Genomic DNA, 15,710 nt, shown 5'->3' with positions numbered 1-15,710 from the left:
CCCACAGGATGAATTTGTGAAATGCAAAAATGATTAACTCATTTTTTTTAACTCATTCAGGAGCCGGATACAGACCCATGTGATCTGAAGTAAAATCATAACATAATAATCTATAAATAATGACAAGTACAAATTTTCTTCTTGGTTTAATGTGAAAAAAATAACATTACACTATGAAAATATTTACATTTACAAACTACCCTTTAACAATAAAATGTGAATAACCGGAAATGTCTAAAGAAAATGTTATGCAATTGTACTATTAATATTCTGCCTGTTATTGAATATTTTGTGTGTTTGTAGATCCACTGTGATCTGCAAGTTTGGTTAATAATTTAATTTAATTTAATTTATTTGCACAAAATAAAAACAGCAATAGAAAAAACAACATTCAAACAAATAACAAAATTGTGCAGGAGAGGTTACAGGCCAAAAAGAAGGCTTATATGAATACCTCCCCCAAAATGAACAATACACACACGAAAAAAAAAAAAAAAAAAAAAAAAAAAAATATATATATATATATATATATATAATAAGCTGGGATATAATATTGTAAAAACTCACACTAAAAGTTACTACATTTTAACAATATTCTTCCTGTGACCAAATGTTTGTGTGTAATATACATGTATAAATGATAAGTTGAAGCATAATATTGTTAAAATTACACTTATTTTTCTTACAAAATTATTTTTTTTTTCCAGATTAATCACACCTTTTTTTGTGAAAGGACAGTTTGTAAATGTTTATATTTTTTATTTCACTAAAACAAACAAAAAAAAAATTGTCATTTACAGGATATTATGTTATTATTTTACTGGTCCGGCCCACTTGATCTCAAATTGGGCTGAATGTAGCCCCTGAACTAAAATGAGTTCGACACCCCCGGTCTAAATGAACAGAGCGTCACTGAAGCGTCTGGGTCTGACCTCCGTGTGTCGTAGTCCAGAGTGAGGCCGTTGGGCCAACCCAGGTCTGTGTTGATCAGGACTTTACGGTCCGATCCATCCAAGTGGGACCGTTCGATCTTAGCGATGTGACCCCAATCGGTCCAGAACAGGAACCTGTAGAGATAAGGTTGGAGAACAGTGAAGAACATGACGCCAGCTCAACATAAAACCCTCTGCATGATGGTCTGAACAACTACTGAAACACAACAAAAGCAGCGAAACTATTCATATAAATTTAGTCCAAATGTTGGTTTGGTTGTAGTTTCACAGATACAGTTTCAGGCAAAAGTGTGAAATTGTGAGAAAAAAAAGGATTGTATGTTAAGTATTTTAATAGGTTTATAGAATTTTACTGGTAAATAAATCACAGAAACAAAAAAAAAGGAAGAAAAATCAACAAAATAATTAACAAAATGAGAATCAAGAAAATTAATAAAATATTGAAAAGGGGACAATAATCATTAAAAGGAGCAAAAATGAAGAAAAAAAACTATAAAATGAACAAAATAATGAAGAAAATTAGGAAGATAATCAATAAAATTAACAAATTAAACAACAAAAATGAACAAAAACAAATAAAATAATGAACAAAATGAAAAGAATCATCAAGGAAATGAATAAAATCATCAAAAATGAGGGAAATGTTCATCAAAATGTACATTAATCTATACATATGTTTAATAACACTTTATCATATACATTGAAAACATCAGTTAATCACTTCCAATTCATCTTATTAAATATGTAAGATTTAGTACATTTAATTTCAGGTTGATCATTTCTAATTAACTGTAGATGAGTGTAACTGTATGCTAAGTATTTTAAAAGTTTTACAGATTTTTATTGGTAAATAAATGACAAAAACAAAAGAAAAAAGAAAAAAGAAAAATTAACACAATAAAAAAAAAATGGGGAAGATGATCAACAAAATTACGAAATTAAACTACAAAATTAATAAAATATTAACTAAATGAAGAGAATCATAATGGAAATTAATAAAATAATTCAAAAAAATTGGGAAATAATCATCAAAATGTGCATTAATCTAGACAAGTGTGTAATAACACTATATCATATACACTGAAAACATCAGTTAATCACTCTGGTCATTTATTTTCCACTTCATTTTATTAAATATTTAAGATTCAGTTTATTTAATTTGAGGTTGATCATTTCTAATTAACTGTAGACCTGTGTAAATAACTCTCGCTGTGCACAAACACACATATTTATTCCTCCAATAGGTTACTATAAACAAAATAAAATAAAATAAATACATGAATAAATAAATAAATAAAACCCAAAACAAAACAAAACATGTTTCCTTCTTACCCTTTACTTGGGAACACGGCGATGGCCCGAGGTTCGTCCAAACTGTTATTGACCAGAACTTTGCGGCTCGTCCCGTCCAGTCGAGCCACTTCGATGGTGTTGCGTCCGGTGTCGGTCCAGTACATGTTCCTGGCCACCCAGTCTACGGCCAGTCCGTCTGTGGTCTTCAACCCCTGGCTGATCACCGTCTCCATGTCCGTCCCATCCAGGTTGGAACGTCTACAAAACACATTGGACGGGTTAGAGTGAGTAAGATACTAGTTCAAGACGAAGTTTGTGCAATAATCCTCTGTTCTTCGATGACAATGTGATATTTATTCAATATTTGTTCAAACATAAATGCACGATTTCTATAGACTTCATAGATATAGATACGGTTGATACTGTGTCTACTCATGTTTTATATCTGTTTTTTACTTTATTCTACTTTTTTAGTTCTATTCTTATTGGATTGGATTGGATTAGATTAGGTAGAACTTTATTAATCCTTGGGCAGAGAAACTGAGGTTCCCTATCAGCACAACACCACATGTACAGGGTGGGGAAGCAAAATTTACAATATTTTGAGGCAGGGATTGAAAGACAGTGTATGACCAATTAGTTTATTGAAAGTCATGAGAATTTATTTGCCACAAGAAAATTGACATAATAGAAAATGTTTTTATTCTATGTGTCCTCCTTCTTTCTCAATAACTGCCTTCACACACTTCCTGAAACTTGCGCAAGTGTTCCTCAAATATTCGAGTGACAACTTCTCCCATTCTTCTTTAATAGTATCTTCCAGACTTTCTCGTAATAGTTTTGCTCATAGTCATTCTCTTCTTTCCATTATAAACAGTCTTTATGGACACTCCAACTATTTTTGAAATCTCCTTTGGTGTGACGAGTGCATTCAGCAAATCACACACTCTTTGACGTTTGCTTTCCTGATTACTCATATGGGCAAAAGTTTCTGAAAAGGTATGGATAATAGTGTTAGGTATGATTATGACATCAATATATGTTTGGTTTCAAAACAATTGACGTAGTGCCTGCTGAGAAAAAACAACTAAATGTTCATTGTAAATTTTGCTTCCCCACCCTATATATATATAAAACAAATATTACAAGAAAATATTAATAATAATAACTCTAAAAACAGTAGTGAAAAAAAGTAAATTGCACATTAGAAAGTACTAGTAGAACTAATTACTAATAATAAAGTAGTAATAAATAAATAATTATGTTATAATAGGCAGGATATGTACACATATATAGTTTACTAATCGCAAAATATAAATTATAATAAAGGGAAAATAGTCATAACAATCTACAAGTAATATAAGCATGTAATTACTACTACTACTACTACTACTACTACTACTAATAATAATAATAATAAACAGAAATAAGAAAAACTATATTACCATCAACAATAAATATTGATGTTTATTGTGTATTCAAGCACACTGGAATAAACAATAAACATAAACAACATTGCACCACATAACTACTTTTTGTAAAATTTAACATTTTCTGTTTTTATTTTTTGTCATTTTATATTTGCTCTGTTCTTATTTTCTTATGTATTGCTTTTTTATGTTGTTTTTTTTTTTTAATTATTATTTATTGTTGCACTGACTGGAGTAGAACACCTAATTTACGCAATACAATGATGACTATTCTGATTCTGATTCTGGTTTTGGTTCTGGTTCTCCTCAGATCTACGTGGTTCTGTTCATCAGGTGTGTTCTGGGCTTTTCGTACCTGATGACGTCCAGCGTGACATCAGTGTAGTACAGTTTTCCGTCCACGCTGTCGTAGTCCAGTGAGATGACGTTGTGCAGTTCGGGGACGTGGACGTGGACGTCCGTGTGGTCGTTGGTGTCCAGGGAGATCCGACGGACGCTGACCCGGTTGGAGAACAGCAGGTAGGTTTCGGGGGAGTCGTCACATGACCGGGCGTCTCCTTTGAGCAGGATGCCCGTCGGACAAGCACATGACGTTCCGTTAGGACGAGGAAGACAGAGGTGAGTACAGCCGCCGTTCCTCCGCCCACATTTATTAAAACCTAAGACAAACACAGAATATTTAACATTAGTGTTATTGATATTATAATTATTGATATCATGTAGTAATAATGTGATGATGGTGAGACAGTATTAAAATATGAATATAACTGATAGGTAATAGTTTTGATATAATGACTACAATATTATAATATGTGTATAAATATAAAACAAATTAAGTGATGATTATTTTTGTTTTCTTTATTGTCACTTGCAAATATTGTACTTTCATTATGCTCCTTCTGTTTGTTTTTTTAAATTATTATCTTTTTTCTTCCATATACTCAAAATAAATAATCAATCAACGATCAACAACTAAAATTTATGAGTGTCACAGTTTCTGATAAGTTATTACCAGTTTTTAATGGAAAAATTGATTAAAAAACAAAAGATCTGACAGTGAAAATGTCTGATTAATGCCCATTGGGGCTTACTTCAGATACTTCTGAGGAACATATTTAGGAAAAAAAAAAAGAAATAATAAAAAATAAGACCCTACAAGCATGTTAAATTAAATAAATGTCTGAAATGTCTTTAAATAAGATCTTTTTTGTTTTTTTCTTTGCTAAAAAATCAGCTAGTTTCAGCTTCTTAAAAAATTCAAAATTTCTAATAATTGATAATTGAGCCCTCCATGTCGGGGGCGGCTGCGGACTCCGAGGGCTGTGGCGCCTTCTCTCACTGGGGTCCGCTCCTTTCTGGTGGGTGGGGGTCCCAGTTGGCCCTCTCCCACTAGTTGGGATGCGGGGCTGTGTTGCTGGTGCCTGGTTGCCGGGGTCGGCGGCTGCCTCCTGGTGCGGATGGCTCCCTGAGACAGCGCCTCCTCTTTTACTTTTACATTTTTGTTCTGGTCTACCCATGCTCAGTCAGTCTTCTTAAGTATGTGTGAGCTTGTGGGTTTGCATATATATATATATATATATATATATATATATATATATGTGTGTGTGTATGTGTGTGTGTGTGTGTGTGCGGGTGAGTGGGTGGGTGTGGGTGGGGGGCGGTACTGATTTTTAAACTGACATGTAAAGCACTTTGTGCTACAGTTTTTAATGTAAGAAAAGTGCTATATAAATAAAGATTATTAAATATTATTATTAAAATAAAAATATAAATTACTAATAAAAAAATATTTTTAAATGATTCAATACATATTTCATTATAATTAAAACACCACACACTTTTCCAAATAAAAATCCAGTTCAAATAAAATGCAGGATGTAATATCTGAGAGGGCATATCTTGAGTGACCCGATCATGTGACTGCGTGCGTTACTACGCTTCAACCTGCCCGAACAGTTGCATTCAGAAAACCGGACCAAACAGAATGTATGTATGTATATTATACATTGTATAGCCTAAATGTCGTCTAAAATGAATGTTTATCTGCAACATAGTATAGCATACTATTGCATGATCAAAAACAAATTAATTTTAACAAAAAAAAAAGTCTCCATTTTGAATGTCAGGGGTTGCCAGAAATTTGTGATGTTAAAATGGGGTCGCGAGCCAAAAAAGGTTTGTTTGTTTATTTATTTCAAATAATTTAAATAAAATCAAACAACAAAAGAATTAGATAAAAAAGAAAATAAACCATTCGGGATGAAGTTTAATTTATAATCTCCTGCCCCCCGACCCCATCCTTCACCTACCCTAAATTCCTGTGTCTGATTCCATAAGTAACTGAAAAATCCTCACATTTCAGACTAAATTCTGACTAAGTGCCAAACACAAAATTGCTATACATAAACACTGCCTTAGTCTCTCCTGCTATTTCCTGAACCCATATACAGACATATACTCGTCAGTTTCTGCGTCCTGTCCTCGGACTCACCCAGCGGTCGGTCTCGGTCCACGGCCTGGATGTCCATGAGTCCGGGCAGGTTGGCTCGGACCGTGATGGTGTTGGCCCCGGTGTTCTTGTCAGCCCGTTGGATGCTGCGGCTCTGCCAGTCAGTCCAGTAGATATGGGAGCCCAGTAGGGTCAAACCGTACGGGTGTTGGACCGGCGTCACTAGCGTACGGCGGTTCAGTCCGTTCAGATCGGACGCCTCGATTCGCTGGAGGAGAGAGAACGATTAACTCCACGAATCTGACATGTAGACGCTTCACTGGAAAAAACCTAAATCTTACAAAGTGTATTTTTCTCATTTCTAGTCCAAATATCTCATCACACTTAAAATAAGACATAATCACCTAAAGAGGAACTTTTCAGTGAGATATAAGAACTTATTTTTAGACAATAGATCTGGGAAATCTTATTCCAAGAAGTCTTACCAAGATAATTTTCACTTGTTCCACTGGCAGATTTTTTTTTTTTTGCTTAATTCAAGATTTTTTTGCTTGAATTAAGCAAACAAGAGGATCATCAATAAAATTAAGAAATTAAACAACATAATGAACAAAAACAACATTCTCCTTTTCGTAAGTCAAATAAAGACATTAATTCAACATTTTCTAATATAAACACCTTTGTGTCAAATCAATGGTCGTCTGACATAAACCCTCTAATATATTTTTTTTCTTCTACATGATTGAGTATGTGTAATGTTTTTGTTTTGTTGTTTTTTAAATTTAGTTATTTATTTAGTGCTAGACAAGTATTGTGACAGGGGCAATGAAAACAAAACAGACCAAAAACAAAAAAAAAAAAAAAGAAGATCATAAGGCATGGATATTAGGAAAAACAAAGGCGGGTGCAAACATAGGGCTATTTAGAGGTGTGTTTGTGTGTGTGTGTGTGTGTGCGTGTGTGTGTGTGCGTGTATATGTGTGTGGTTATTTATGGTTAGTTATGGAGTGTGCATAACGTGAACTGTGATGGACTGACCTCGGTGTGAGCGTCCGCCCACAGCAGCTGTGACCCGGCCATGTCGATGGCGAGGCCGTTGGGCCAACCCAGGTTATTATTGATGAGGACGACGCGGTCCGAACCATCCATCGCTGAGCGCTCCAGTTTGGCGTGTTCTCCCCAGTCTGTCCAGTACATGTAACTGAAAACAACAGGACAAAAAGGACAAAACGGTTAGAAATGAGAGACGAGACCATGAAGACAAATGGACAGCAGAAAATATGAGACATCAACAAAAAGTAAGCTGTACTTATCAGTCTGTTCCATATTTAAGGGAATGATACATAAGAGCAGATGGAGGGAGTTCATAAGTACCACGACATACCCCTCTCTCTCTCTCTCTCTCTCTTTCTCTCTCACCAGCAGGCACTAATGTAACATGTTCAACTGCATTTTTAGGTTTTATGTTCTGTTTTACAGTCTGATTGAGTTTCCTGTTCGCCATAAATCCTCTCCCATGTTGGTGTGACTGGCCCTTGTCCATGGTCCTGAAACTTAACTATTCCATCTCCGACATCGCAGGTGTGGCCATCGCAGAAAAGTAAATGTTTCATGTATTTTTAGTTTGCATTAAAGATGAATGTTCAACTGTTGGACATGTAATAGGGCCTACTGTTAACTTATAAAAGAATAAAGCCTGTTGGAGAGGGAGGGAGGGAGGGGAGGGACGGACGGACGGACGGACGGACGGACGGACGGACGGACGGACGGACGGACGGACAGACAGACAGACAGACAGACAGACAGACAGACAGATACTTTATTGATTATACAGGGTGTCCCATTAGTCCCCATACATAGGAGACATAATACATTCCATACATATATGGTTCTAACATGTATTTCTTTATATTTCTTCTTTATAGTTCTTCAGCAGTGGAGGACACGCATTGAAATGTGTTCCTGACAAAATGGCAGTCATATAGAGCATATTATATAAATAAAAATGGTTTATGTCAAGTAACGTTTATTTTTCCTATGTATGGAGACTTATGGGACACCCTGTAGATACTTTATTGATTGCAGGAAATTATTTGGTTACGACAGCTGTACAAACACACTGACCCATCCCAACAGACAACCAACGATGGAGATACAAGGTAAGAAGGGATAAAAAAAGAACTAGAAGCACTCGGAGAGCGCAGACCTCCGCCAAGGCTGATCAGTGGCCCCCCCACCCCCGATCACCACCAAAATTTAATCATTTCTTCCTTATCCCATTTCCAACAAACCCTGAAAATTTCATCAAAATCTGTCCATAACTTTTTGAGTTATGTTGCACACTAACGGACAGACAAACAAACAGACAGACAGACAGACAGACAAACAAACCCTGGCAAAAACATAACCTCCTTGGCGGAGGTAATAAAAGACATATAAAATATGTTATATGTACAGTAAAAGTAAGGTAAAATAATAGGATTAAACACTTATAAGTATGCACAGCATACAATAATTTATTAATAATTTCTTATTATTTAAGAAAAAAAAAACACACACACCCCTCTGTTTTTTTGACAAATTGCACCCTGCGTATGTGTAAGGAGGTGAACTATCACATACTGACACTGAATGGAACTGTAAATGTTTTGACTGTTCGGAGAACCCTCACCCCATCTCGTGGTAAAGTGCGATGGCTCGTGGACTGTCCAGGTTCTGCCAGACCAGGACTTTCCTCATGGACCCGTCCAGGTTGGCCACCTCGATGCGGTTCGTCCCCGTGTCCGTCCAGTAGATCTTCCTGCCGACGGCGTCCACCGCCAGGCCGTCGGTCGTCATCAACCCTGCACGGGCAGAGAGAGGCGGAGTTATGACACTGTGAGGGGGAGGAGTCAGAGCTCATCCTACCTGTTCGCCGTCCTCCTCACCTGTAGCTATGATGTCCTCATGTGCAGTTCCATTGATGTTGGATCTGCTGATCTTCTTCAGTGTGCTGTCAGACCAGTACACTTTACCTGCAGGGGGTGCCACATGTGTACGTTAACACTTTGCCTGATTCACAATGAACATGTTTTTTTTGTTTTTTTTTTACTTTATTGCCATTATCAACAAAAGACCGCAAGTTAACAGTATAGAACAAGTTTGCCTTGAGAGTAGCTTTCACCTTAACATATAAGTATGTATGAGATTTCATCATACAATAAGAGGGAAAACTAATAAAAAAAACAAAACAAAATGCAGCCTTACATGTATACATTTTCCATTTGTATAAATGTGTATTCCTTGGTATTACAGTGTAAAGATAGATGAATAAATGTACATTCCTATCATACATATTATTACATTTAGACATGCATATTACAGTTATGATGAAACCTCTATGTACATATACCATCATGTATATATCCACCTTGGATGACATCAAAGGGAAGAGAAAAAAAAAAAAAAAAGAAAAGTTTTGTATTTTTAATTTTGAGAAAACACCTACCATCTTTGGGGTCGACCCCGATGGCAATGGTGTTCTTCATGGAGCTGTTCACGGCCAGAACCACATCAGCGAAGTACGGGATGTCCAGAGAAACCATGCGGATGTCCGTCCTCCGAGCAAAGACCAGGAAACTGCTCATTCCTGCAGAATCAACAGAACTCACTCTAACCCACAGATTTAAGCTCCAAAAGGTTCTGAAAAAGCTTGGAATAAGAAACTGTGATTGGATAAAAGTTTATTTGCATAAAAAGAAAACAGAATCAATAAGTTGAATTTGTGAGGTTGTCAGGTTCTGTTCTATGTTAGAGTCCTGTGGTCTGGATGCAGGAGATCCATCTCCCAATAGAAGTGGGTGGTACTTTCACTGGAGGAGAACTCAACTAATTCAATCAAAGTCCATATATGACTTCTATCAGTGATCAGTAGGAACTATATTGATACCTGTTACCACTTACATGTTATAAACCATCAAAATGTGGACCATTAGAAATAAAGGCACATTTTTAATTATTCAAAAATTCACCAAAAATTTCCAAATCAAAATTTCTGCAAACTGTGAATAAAGTTTGTAGACACTGTCCAAAGGGAGCTACAAACAAAATTTTAAATTAATCCAACCAGAAGTTTCATGAGAGAAGATATTTGAAGAAATTGCTAAAAATGTGTAATGAAACATGAGGGAGTTAACTGTCCAGAAGGAGCAGCACATGTTAAACGCATACACCAACAGCCTACTGGCCATAATATGATCCAGTATGATAAGTGGATTACTGCAGACAGAGCTCTTTTCTACACTGTTGTGGGACGACTCCTCTGCTTTAGCGTCTATGTCCAGTTTTCCCAGAATACTTTAACCAGTGTCGGCGTTACCTGGTGTGCAGGTCTTGCCGTCATTCTGCAGGTTGATGCCGGTGGGACAGGCACAGCTGGACGCTTTGGGAGGTGGAGCCAGAAGGCACAGGTGGCTGCAGCCGCCGTTATTCACCGAACAGGGGTTGTGGACTAGAGGAGTAAACACACACAGAAACTCACACTCAGATCCACAAAGAAGCATCCGGCTGTTTTCTAGGACAGTTTGAGTAAAACAGAGAAACTGGGGCGAGCTGAGGGAAAAGGCAGATAGCAAAGGAAATCAAAACAGAAACAGAACAACAGGGAGTTCAGTGGATCAGAGGTCACCGAGGTCTGATCCAGGTTCAGTTTTACCTGAGAGACACGACCCAGGGAATACAGAGAAACTGGGTCTGAGCTCAGGAGGAAAGGATGGAAAAAACAGAGACAAATGCCTGCTTTGTCAAAAGAAAATGACACAACAGAAAAGACATGTACAACCAAAAAAAAAAGTATTATTAACCCTCCGGTATCCAGGTGAGCACATTATGCACACTTTGCACTTCATCTTATAAAAGGTCATATTATTTTTCACAATTTGTATGAGGTTAGAATTCAAAAGTTGATCATTTTTGCATGATTTTTTTATTACTTGATTTTTATTTATTTATTTTTTTTACATATTTTCAGTATGGACAATAAACAATTATGTCATACTCAGAGAAATGTTCATCAGAAGTCTTGACCTTATATGTGCAAATGTTGTGACGTAACTTGTTACAGACGTAACAAATTAAGAAAGAATTATAACAGGTTGTAGAAATCCACTTAATTTTTGCCAAAATGAATATAAAGATAGCTTTGCAGCACTTGGAGGGTACAAATTCAAACTTTATGAACTATTAGGGTCTAAATCCACAAATAAATGAACCAAAGACTAATAAAAGTAGCAAAACATGACCCCTCTAAAGTTCCCAAAGTCAGCTTCCTGATGACTATGACTAACAGCACTGTGTTGGGCTGAATGTTCTGTGATCATTTCTGCAAAGTTAGAGATAATTGTTTCCTAATTTCATATAAATTGTTGGGTTGGAACGGCTGGAACTGAGAAGACGAACATTACTTTCTCTGCTTCTTGGACATTTAACGGCTACATTTACAAACAACACAGCCAACAAGTTTATGGCAACATAACTTTAGACCTACCATATCAAATTTAACACCTTTTTTTTAACACTTTTGTTTTATTGTTTCTTTTCTAAGAACATGTTGCAGATATGGACATACAGATAAAAGACAAAAACAATAAAGAAATACAAACCTCAAGAGAAAAAGAGCATAGTGGATTGCCATGTTTCTACAGTTTGCTCCAGTGTTGTTATCAATAAGCTCATCCTTATCCTGTCCTTGTATAAACAGACCATTTCTCCCACTTTTCTCGACATTGTTCGTCTTGCGTCCTTATTTTATGGGTCAACAGTTTCATTACATCAATCTCATTCATATTTTTTTCCAGTCATGCTGTGTTGGTGGATCTGCTTTGTACCATTTTCATATGATTAAATTTTACACCTTTTAAAGACTTTTTAAGGTATTAAATGCAGATTTGTAAATTCAAGACTTTAAAGACATTTTAAGACCTCGTGGGAACTCTCTAGTAATTCACAGTGTCCACATACTTTTGTCCACGTCCAGTGTTCTTACAGCACCAACCCACCTGTGTCTCTGTGTCGGTGGAACATGTGGATGTCCATGAGGTTCTCCAGGTTCTCAGCCAGAGTCTGGCGTCCCAGTCCGGTGAGTTTGTCGGCGCTCTGGATGCTCTTGGACTGCCAGTCGGTCCAGTACAGTTTGTCCTCGTGCACCGTCAGGCCAAAGGGGTGAGGAAGCTGACTGCCGATCAAAACCTGGACACAACGGAGAGACGACACAAGCTCTGAGGAGGAATAAGACTGGACTCTTTGTTCAGCTCAACACAAAAGGGCTGAAAGGAAACTAATCATCATTTAGGTCTTGTGTCAACAGGAAAAAAGAGTGAGCTTCTTGGATTTTCATGTGCATCATTCATTTACACTACCAGGCAAAAGTTTGGACTCACCTGTTTTTTCTTTATTTTTATGACTATTTTCATTGTAGATTCTCACTGAAGGCATCAAAACTATGAATGAACACATACGGAATTCTGTAGTTTAAAAAGGTGTGACAAAACTCAAAGCATGTTTTATATTTTGGATTCTTCAAAATAGCCACATTTTGCTCTGATTACTGCTTTGTGCATTCTTGGCATTCTCTTGATGAGCTTCATGAGGTAATCCACTGAAATGTTTTCCAAAAGTCTGGAAGGAGTTCCAAATGATGCTGAACTCTTGTTGGCCATCTGTGGTCCATCTCATGTCATTTAAATAAGAAGGTGAGTCCAAACTTTTGCCTGGTAGTGTACATTTACAGAAGGTTACGGTTTCAACTTAAATCTTTACGGTTGATCCTTCATCTGCCCACTAGATGGCAGTATTGTATGATATTGGTTTAAAAAGGACTTGAATCAGTACCTAAGTGTATATTAATTACCTCTTAACAAAACCTAAAACCTGCTTTGCTGCAATCATGTATTCCCTCCAGACCATTATCTATAACACTTGTTTTGACCATTAACTTAATCTGATGCAAAACGCTGTCTTTCAAAAAAAAAAAAAAAAAAAAGATAAGGAAAAAAAAAAAGAAAAAGACTTGGAAAGCATTTTAAGTCTGCAAATCTCACATGTTTACCAAGGACCCTCTTGTTTTTACATCATCTATTATGCATCCCTGATCTGATTTTCTGCCTGTTTTGACACTGGAACATGTGCTGTAAACTATTATTACGATGTGAATTGGCTTCAGAGTCTGGTTTAAAACCAGCTCTAAATGGAAAGTGTCATGAGATAACTTCTGTTATAATGTGACACTATATAAATTAGATTTGATCTGATTTATACTTTAAAACAGAAATCTCCAAAGTTATAATGCTTCATGATGATGGAGACCGTTCTGAAAAATATGTGAGAAAAAACACTAAATTGTGCCAAAAAAAACAAAGCTTATGCAAGTCTGAAATTTTGATTTAAAAAAAACTAAATTTTGTTAATTTTTTTTATTGGTCAAATAAAGATAAGATTTTAATTACACCACTGTGGGGAAATTTCAGTTAACAGCAGCAACCTATATAACAAGCAAGTGCAGAGAAAAAGACAGATAGAAAACCACAAACCAGTGAAAAATGAAATACAGAAAGAAGTTTGTCATTTATAGAAATATTTATGTAACTATAGAATCAGAATGAATATTTAAATTAAATATTCTTTTCTTATTTCCATTGTGGTTGCACATACACATGTTACAGTCATAACAGTAGTGTTTACCTGTCTGTCTGAACCGTCAAAGTTGCCATATTCGATGGTCTTCATACCGGCGTCGGCCCAGTACAGCCGTTTGGTCTCGTAGTCGATGGCGAGTCCGTTGGGCCACGTCAGGTTGGATGAGATGATGACGATCCGACTGGACGCGTCCATTCCTGCTCGTTCTATCTTCGGGTTGGCGCCCCAGTCCGTCCAGTACATGAAGCTGTGGAGGACGGTACCGGTGTGAGACGCCTTTCATAAACCTTACATTAAACCCATGAGTGTCTGTTCAGAGGTCTCACCCTCCGATCGGGTCCACCACGATGTCTCTGGGCCGGTCCAGGTTCTCCCAGATCAGAACGGTCCGCATGCTCCCGTCGGCGTTGGACACCTCGATGCGATCCGTACCTGAACATCATCAGGATCAGTTAGAATCTGACAGAACAGTGTGTACATGAACCAGCAGATACAGGAAGAGGTTTACCAGCGTCGGTCCAGTACAGCTTGTTGGTCACCCAGTCAATGGCCAAACCTGCTGGACTCTCCAGACTGGTGTCCACCACCACCTGGACACACACACACATCAATACACACATTTGAACTCATAACCCATAAAGAACCAAACAACCACCGGTGACACAAACCATCTACTGATCTAAACTGTTTAATACCTGCCGAACCATTAATTGTATCAATCCATGTAAATAATTGATGTAAAATGCAGTTTGTCATCTTTTCATGCTCATCAGATATGACCCATTTGGACATTCAGAGGCTATGTAGTTACCGTGGAAACACTGTCATCTTCTACAACATTGATTCACCAGTAAAACCCATGGAGTTGGATCTATGACAGTGGATGGACGCACTGGGTTTAACATTCAGTAATTGATATCTTTGCTGAAAAAGTAATTTTTTCCTCCAATTTCTCTGTTTCTGATCTAATAATCTTTGAATTTACTCTGAATTTTCATAAACATCTGCATGACCAATAAATTAAATATAAGAAAACATATGATTTATACTGAAAAATGCAAAATACAGAAGATAATATAATAAATGTTGAAAAATCACTTAAAAACGGTGCAATATAGAGACATCATCCTTTATATTATATTATTATTTAATTGCGTTACTCTCTCTTGCTTGAGTGAAATTCTTATCTTTTAATTGGTTTTACTCTTTTTTATGTTCAGATCTAAGTAAAATGATATAATAACTTCAGTTTTTATCTGGTTATTTGTGTTTGGTTATAGATAATGACATTCTACTGCCTCCATCACCTGGTTTTAACATTGTTGTGTTTTGTACCTTTTGTCTCCTTTTTATAATAATATTCTATAAATTACATATAATATAAATATAATAATATACATTTTCTATCACATTTTTGTACTATTGCTTTTCTTTGTCTGTGAAAATACTTCATAAACTGTTATATGTTGAAGTTTTCATTTAAATAAAGTCATTATTTGACTTATTAACCAACTGTCTCCAGACTTGTTTGTATTTTCATGTTTTTTCATTCAGGCCTGGTTAATTTACAGATGCATCATTTCCATATCTCCTCCACTAGATGGCAGTATCGCATCAGTATCCCGCTCTGAGCCATGCTGCGTTCACTGACCTCCTGCTTGGTGCCGTTCCACAGTGCTCTGTTGATGGAGTCAGTGGTGACGTCGGTCCAGTAGATGTAGCCGTCTTTGGCGTCCCAGTCCAGCGCCACGGCGTTGCGGACGTCGGCCAGAGGGATGACGTCATCGGACATGTCCTCGGTGTCGAAGCTGACTCGTCGGATGTCCGTCCTTCGGGCAAAAAGCAGGAACTTGTCAAGACCTGATTAAAGACCAGAGGTCTTCTGTCAGTCTTCTAGTTTTAACAGTGGGGTCA

The 15,710-nt window shown here is 36.8% G+C and overlaps 1 protein-coding gene across 2 annotated transcripts in view; it reads right to left on the bottom strand.

Annotated features, from left to right (window-relative positions):
• Positions 1-15,710, bottom strand: part of lrp4 (low density lipoprotein receptor-related protein 4) — a 274,143-nt gene that overhangs the window by 18,614 nt on the left and 239,819 nt on the right. For both annotated transcript variants that reach the window (XM_030130798.1, XM_030130799.1), the window contains exons 17-30: positions 15,448-15,656; positions 14,305-14,386; positions 14,123-14,228; positions 13,842-14,043; positions 12,161-12,350; positions 10,483-10,614; positions 9,613-9,753; positions 9,053-9,139; positions 8,797-8,968; positions 7,164-7,326; positions 6,168-6,393; positions 4,032-4,335; positions 2,286-2,504; positions 933-1,067 (exon numbers count right to left, since the gene is read on the bottom strand). In XM_030130798.1, coding sequence (XP_029986658.1) covers positions 933-1,067; positions 2,286-2,504; positions 4,032-4,335; positions 6,168-6,393; positions 7,164-7,326; positions 8,797-8,968; positions 9,053-9,139; positions 9,613-9,753; positions 10,483-10,614; positions 12,161-12,350; positions 13,842-14,043; positions 14,123-14,228; positions 14,305-14,386; positions 15,448-15,656 — 2,368 coding nt within the window. The remainder of the gene's footprint in view (positions 1-932; positions 1,068-2,285; positions 2,505-4,031; positions 4,336-6,167; positions 6,394-7,163; positions 7,327-8,796; positions 8,969-9,052; positions 9,140-9,612; positions 9,754-10,482; positions 10,615-12,160; positions 12,351-13,841; positions 14,044-14,122; positions 14,229-14,304; positions 14,387-15,447; positions 15,657-15,710) is intronic.

The sequence above is a fragment of the Sphaeramia orbicularis genome, chromosome 3 (assembly GCF_902148855.1).
Source record: "Sphaeramia orbicularis chromosome 3, fSphaOr1.1, whole genome shotgun sequence".
Taxonomy (NCBI): Eukaryota; Metazoa; Chordata; class Actinopteri; order Kurtiformes; family Apogonidae; genus Sphaeramia; species Sphaeramia orbicularis.
Note: the sequence above shows the minus strand (reverse complement) of the source record. Positions and strands in the feature narration are given on the sequence as shown.